General features: G+C 43.7%; 1 protein-coding gene across 1 annotated transcript; it reads left to right on the forward strand.

Annotated features, from left to right (window-relative positions):
• Positions 1–376: 376 nt before the first annotated feature.
• On the forward strand, positions 377–5,483 carry KRT24 (keratin 24). Its single transcript, XM_077779140.1, is given in 9 exon segments — positions 377–651; positions 653–836; positions 1,619–1,701; positions 2,510–2,666; positions 3,164–3,325; positions 3,424–3,549; positions 4,003–4,220; positions 4,439–4,569; positions 5,188–5,483. Coding segments are annotated over 9 exon segments (1,440 nt in total). The 3' UTR covers positions 5,292–5,483.
• Positions 5,484–6,718: the final 1,235 nt, after the last annotated feature.

Consider the following 6,718-nt stretch of genomic DNA (forward strand, 5'->3'; position numbering starts at 1 on the left):
AACAAAACGAATAGAATTACTCGTTCAGAAAAGCATGATCAGTCATCAAAACCTCTGAAAGATTAAAACTGTAATTCTCGGGGGGGGGGGGGGGGGGTGGAGATTTGTTTCTTTGCTCCACCTTATTTTTTTTTCTTGATATAGTAAATGCCCTAAGGCTCTGACCTGGCTTCAGAAAAACAGCCAGGAGAGTGGGTTCAGAAAAAAGAAATTATCCAATTGCAGACTGGCAAAACTGTAACAGGGATTAAGAAGTGACACAGAAAAGGAACACCCTAAAAGTGTGTATATAAGGGCCAAAGAGAGAGCTTGCAAACACACTCTTCACTGTCCGTCTCTTGTTCACCTGGACAAGCTACACCTTTGCGGGAGCACCATGTCTTCTTGCTCATCTCGGGTCTCCTCTTCCAGGACCGGAGGCAGCGGCTTGGCCAGGGTGTCTGCTGCCGGGAGCAGCTTCAGCAGCGGAAGCAGATGCGGTCTGGGGGGTGGCTCTACCCGGGGCTTCCGAGGAGGAACCCGCAGCTGTGGCCTGAGTGGGGGATCAAGCAGTGGCTTCGGAGGCAGCTTTGGAGGAGGGTTTGGTAGCTGCTCCATAGGAGGTGGCTTTGGAGGAACTTCAGGCTCTGGGGTTGGCTTTGGGGGGGGTTCTNCAGAATCTCAATGACCGCCTGGCCAGTTACCTAGACAAGGTCAGAGCCCTGGAGGAGGCCAATGCTGATCTGGAGAACAAAATCAAGGAGTGGTATGACAAATTTGGGCCCCGGTCTGGAGATGGTGGATCTGGAAAAGATTATGACAAATACTATCCAGTAATTGAAGACCTCTGGAATCAGGTGAGACCTATCCACTGCTGAGTTCCATTATGTCTGTATCTTTTGCTCTTATTCAGATCACATACTTGTAATGAAGATTTTAAGTCAAGGAATTGTTTGAAGACATATTTGCTTGTTGTATATGTAAAATGGGATTTGGTGTGTTTTAACTATGACAGTATTGCATATGACATCCAACCACATTAATGATCTGTTTGCCTCCCAAATCTGAGTATTTCTACCTAAGAGTAAAATTTATATAATGCGTGGCAGCTAATTAACATGTGCATAGGAGTCAATACTAGTTTAATCCAGCATTTATTTCCATGATTAATTCTAGCAGGTTGACATATTTTAATGTCTTGCTAGATTTAAATAATCTTTACAACTGCTTTTCTTCCTAGAAAATCTGGCGCAAATACTGTATGAGAATCTGAAATGTTTAGCCACTGCTGTGTGGAAATATTTTTTAAAGACTTTTTAGTAGTGAAGTTCATTTTTTGCACTGTTTTCTGAAAGAACGTATAGAACAACAGATCTTCCAAAGGAGCAGGATAAGCAGAGGGCTGTGTTCTATAAAACAATGCTCCATGCCTATTCCAGTAAATGTGCAAACTGCTATCTTTTTGCAGAAAGATGTAGTCCAAATATGCCAGATTATCAATAAAGATGTCATTACAAAGCAAGTGTTCAAAACAATTTACCTTTAAAAACCAATGCATGGGACATCTACCCTCACAGGTGGGCATGCAGATACAGGCACAAAGCATCCATGATTCATTCACTATTATTGTCTTTTCTAGATCATTACTGCCACTATTGAAAATGCTGGGATCGTTTTGCAGATTGATAATGCCAGATTGGCTGCTGATGACTTCAGACTGAAGTAAGAAAAGCAAAGATTTGAAAACAAATGTTGTAGGGAAAATAAAGTTCAATCCGTCTGTTTCATTTATTCTAAACTCAAAGAAATCTTTTAGGGGATCCAGACCTACATTTACATACATTCCACCAAGCGTAAATTTGAGAGAGAAAGCACCAGTTGGGGGGGGGGGGGGGGGNGGGGGGGGAGGGACAGAGGGAGGGAAGAAGAGAGAGAGAGAGAGAGAGAGAGAGAGTCTTAAGCAGACTCCATGCCCAGCAGCACAGAATCCAATACAGGGCTTGATTTCACAACCTTGAGAACATCAAAAATCAAAGGACCCTCAACTGACTGAGCCACCCAGGCAGCCCTCTAGGAGTAAATTTTAGGGGCGCGTGGGTGGCTCAGTCGGTTAAGCATCCAGCTTTGGCTCAGGTCATGATCTCCCGGTTTGTGGGTTCGAGCCCTGTGTCAGGCTCTGTGCTGATAGCTAGCTCAGATTCTGTGTCTCCCTCTCTTTCTGTCCCTCTCCTGCTCTCTCTCTCTCTCAAAAATAAGTAAAACATTAAAAAAATTTAAGAGTAAATTTTAAAAACCACCATTCCACCAACAAGGAAACAAAAAACAGGTCAAGTTAAAGATGAGTTTTTGTGATAAAAAAAATTAGCCATCAATAGAATTAATATGAGGTTCATAATTTTCTTTCCAGGGGAAAAATTCCTAAGAGAAAAACTGGTAGCTTTCCTTCATCAAATAGCTCAAAGGAAAAAACTTTTTCCCTGAATATGTAAGAATGGACATATTCTGAAATGCTCTATACTGTCCTTTCTAGGTATGAGAATGAGCTATATCTCCGGCAGGCCGTGGAGGCTGACATCAATGGCCTTCGGAAAGTTCTGGATGACCTGACCATGACACGCTCTGACCTGGAGATGCAGATTGAGAGCCTCACCGAGGAGCTGGCCTACCTGAAGAAGAACCATGAGGAGGTAGGGGCACATTCCACATTATTAAATGACTCTGACCTAGGTACTTCCCACCACATCCATTCTTAAAACACAAAATAAATTCTATCTAAATGGATTTCCAACTCCTATAACCAAGGAAAAAAGTAGTCATGAACAAATTATATCTGACTTTGGTGGGAAGTGGGGGTAGCCTTTAGTGTCCTAGTTTCAATTTTTTTCTTGGCTCTGCACATTTTAAGAAGTCTGGGGGTGCCTGGGTGGCTCAGCCTGTTGAGTGTCCACGTCTTGATTTCGGCTCAGATCATTCTCCCAGGGTCATGAGATTGAGCCCCTGAGCCCCTCGTCAGCCTCCACCCTGAGCATGGAGGCTGCTTGAGATTCTTTCTCTCCCCTTCTGCTCCTCCCTCAGAGGCACCCTTGCTCTCTCTCTAAAAAAAGAAAAAAAAAAGAAGAGGAGGAGGAGGAAGATGTCTTTGCTTTTCTGTTTTTATCCCTGTGGTCATTTTTCTTCACGCTAGGAAATGAAGACGATGCAAGGAAGCTCCGGAGGGGACGTGACCGTGGAAATGAACGCCGCCCCAGGCACTGACCTGACCAAGTTACTGAATGACATGAGGGCACAATACGAGGAACTGGCGGAGCAAAATCGCCGCGAGGCGGAGGAGCAGTTCAACAAGCAGGCAGGTTATCACTGTGGGTGTCTGAGCGGTGGTCAAGTGTGAGCCACTCCGGGTCATTTCTTGGGCCCGCAGAGACTGCCATTCCCTTTTTTATTTAGAGCGCTTCACTGCAAGCACAAATTTCTACCGATGCCGGAGCAGCCAGTTCCGCCAAGAATGAGATCACAGAACTGAGACGTACTCTGCAGGCCCTGGAAATTGAGCTTCAGTCCCAAATGGCCATGGTAAGTGCAAAGAGGTCTGCAAATCTCCAGCAGGGAGTTGAGCGTCCCATGCTCTTTCTTTGCCAAGATGTTCTGCTTGGCACATAATAAAAGTGGCATCAGGAGACCTGGCTTGTGGTTGTAGAAAGCACAAGATGTTCCAGTTAAAGACAATACGCTTTCATAAAAGATTTAGTCTCTTTTTTTTTAATTTTTTTTAATGTCTTTATTTTGACAGACAGAGAGCGAGTGGGGGAGGGGCAGAGAGAGAGAGGGGGACACAGAATCTGAAGCAGGCTCCAGGCTCTGAGTTGTCACCACAGAGCCCAACACGGGGCTCAAACTCATGGACTGTGAGATCATGACCTGAGCTGAAGTCGGACGCTTAACCGACTTGTCATTTTGCGTTTAAAACAAAAATCATCCGATGACTTATTTTCATCATGATTTTTTTTAATTGCCTTTTTCTTTTAGAAAAGCTCCCTGGAAGTGACCCTAGCTGACATAGAGGCCGACTACATGGCTCAGCTGTCAGAGATCCAGATGCAGATCAGCGGCCTGGAGGAGCAGATCTGCCAGATCCGGAGTGAGACCGAATGCCAGAACGCAGAATATGAGCAACTGCTGAACATCAAGACCCGCCTGGAGATGGAGATCGAGACCTACCGCTGCCTCCTTGATGGAGAGGGAGGGTAAATGACAGCCGTGAACCCACTCAGTGTAACCCTTGGTGTGCTTAGGTTACGAAGCCAAAAAGGGGGTCGGGAGGGGGCTGGATTTGCATTTGGAGAGTCATAGTGACACAGTCCAATCAAAAGACATTTACCTTCAGCATGGAGAGCCCCCTACATGAAGGGTTTCTCCCGCCTTTGCAAAGTACAAAGGAAAATGATTCTTTTTTTTCCTCTAGTGGTTCTGGTTTTGGAAGATCTGATTATAGAAACTCGGAATCCAGAAATACTAGATCCAGAAACATGGGATCTAGGGATTTGTCCATGTCTGGTGACTCAAGATCTGGAAGCTGCTCTGGTCAAGGAAGAGGTAAGCATAGTTTAATGTTTGTGATCATTTTATAATTTAAAAATAAAGGCATGATTTGTTTGTCATATAAAAAGTGTATTGGGGCACCTGGGTGGCTCATTGGTTGAACAGCTGACTTCAGTTCAGGTTATGATCTCACGGTTCAGGAGTTCAAGTCCTGTGTCGGGCTCCATGCTGACAACTCAGACAAAGCCTGGAGCTGCTTTGGATTCTGCCCCTCTTGTGCTCTGTTTCTCTCTCTCTCTCTCTCTCTCAAAATAAATAAACATTAAAAAAATTTTTAAGTGTATGCTGGGGCACCTGGGTGGCTCAGTTCGTTAAACATCTGACTTCGGCTCAGGTCGTGATCTCACAGTCAATGAGTTCAAGCCCTGCATCAGGCTCTCTGCTGTCAGCACAGAGCACACTTCAGAACCTCTGTCTCCCTCTCTCTCTGCCCCTCCCTCCCTCACAGGCTCACACTCTCTCTCTCTCAAAAATAAACATTTTTTTTAAAAAGTGTATAATACTGTTTATCCCAGAGAAAACATACTTAAAGAATGCACTTGAATTTTATTTCTCTTGATTTGGGTTTCTGTGATCATTTCCAGACTGACATTGTGATTCTGTGATTTTCAGATCCAAACAAGACAAGAGTAACAAAGACCATCGTGGAGGAGGTTGTGGACGGCAAAGTCGTCTCATCTCAGGTCAGCAATGTTTCTGAGGTGAAAGTTAAGTAAGCAATTTCCAGATCAGCAAGAGTGTCTTTCAGAGAAACAATGAAAGGACACAAATGAAGAAATCACATCAATCTTTCTAGCCATCTTTCCGGATGTCTTCAGGGAAAAGATTCCAAATAATTTTTCCGCATCCCCTTCTTTTCTTACCCAGAATGCTCTTGAAAAAGTTGAAATGACAATTTTGCTCTGTTTCCATGCTTCAATAAACTTACTTTTGCAAGTTAACTAAATGCTTCCGGAATTTTTTAAAGAAATTCAGTATTTTCCCTAGGAATAAAGCTATCGGTTATGATCTAGCTTCATTGTTATGTTACTAATATATTACATAGTACCCTCCTCATAAAAATCAAGATTATAGCCGTTTGGCGTGCGGGCATTTTTAGCAACTTCCCATGGGAACTCAGTGAAATTAAGTCTCAGCATCCTTAAAAAGGTTGTGGGAAAGAAAATGGGATATGTGATATGGCTCCAGATTTCTGAAAACCTCAAAAGCCCCAAAGAGAAGAGATACTTGTACCCTTACCAAATCTACCCTCACCTCTAGCCAAAAACTGTCACTTAGCCAAGCTGGTGTTTCCTTTTCCCACTCTCTACTGCTGGGTTGGTCCACGGCGCTCTGTCTCATCTTGCTTGGGATAACGAAACTTGTTACTGTAGGGCAGGAGATGGTACCGGCTCAGTCCCGGGAAGAACCAGACACAGGACAAAGCCACACTGGGTAAGGACTTTCCCACTCAAGGAATTCAATAGGACCAGATCACAAATTAGAGAATCAACCCCACAAGCCAGTCCTTGAGAAAAGAATGCTAGGCTTGGCATAAAAAGCCAAATTTAAAATTACAAAAGAGGGGTGCCTGGGTGGCTCAGCCAGTTAGAGTCTGACTTTGGCTCAGGTCATGGTCTCACAGTTCATGAGTTCAAGCCCTGCATGGGGCACTGTGCCAACAGCTCAGAGCCTAGAGTCTGCTTCGGATTCTGCGTCTCCCTCTCTGTCTGTCCCTTACCTACTCATGCTCTCTCTCTCTCTCTCAAAATAAATAAACATTAACAATATTTTTAAAAATTACAAAGGATAAACCTGAACATAATTTACACAAATTATACCTTCAAATACAAAACCAATAAGAGCTAGAGTATCGAACTTTAATAACCCAGAACAACCCAAGGCATGTAGTTTTTCATTTTCTAGGCTTATTGAATAAAACCTAAACATGAAACTGCAGGCACACTGGAACTCCTGTTTTAAGAGATAACCAGAGAACAAAGTTAATAGCTAAAAGCACAAACCACTACTCAAAAAGAGCAACATTGTTTTCAAACGCATGCTTCCCATCAAGCCATTACAGTCAATGAAACCTTGGATGCTTTTCCTCTGGTGAAAAGTTCAGAAATATGAACCAGCTGATGCAACGTGGATTAATAGAGGG

Source organism: Crocuta crocuta, unplaced genomic scaffold (genome assembly GCF_008692635.1).
Source record: "Crocuta crocuta isolate KB4526 unplaced genomic scaffold, BGI_CrCroc_1.0 scaffold68, whole genome shotgun sequence".
Classification (NCBI taxonomy): Eukaryota; Metazoa; Chordata; class Mammalia; order Carnivora; family Hyaenidae; genus Crocuta; species Crocuta crocuta.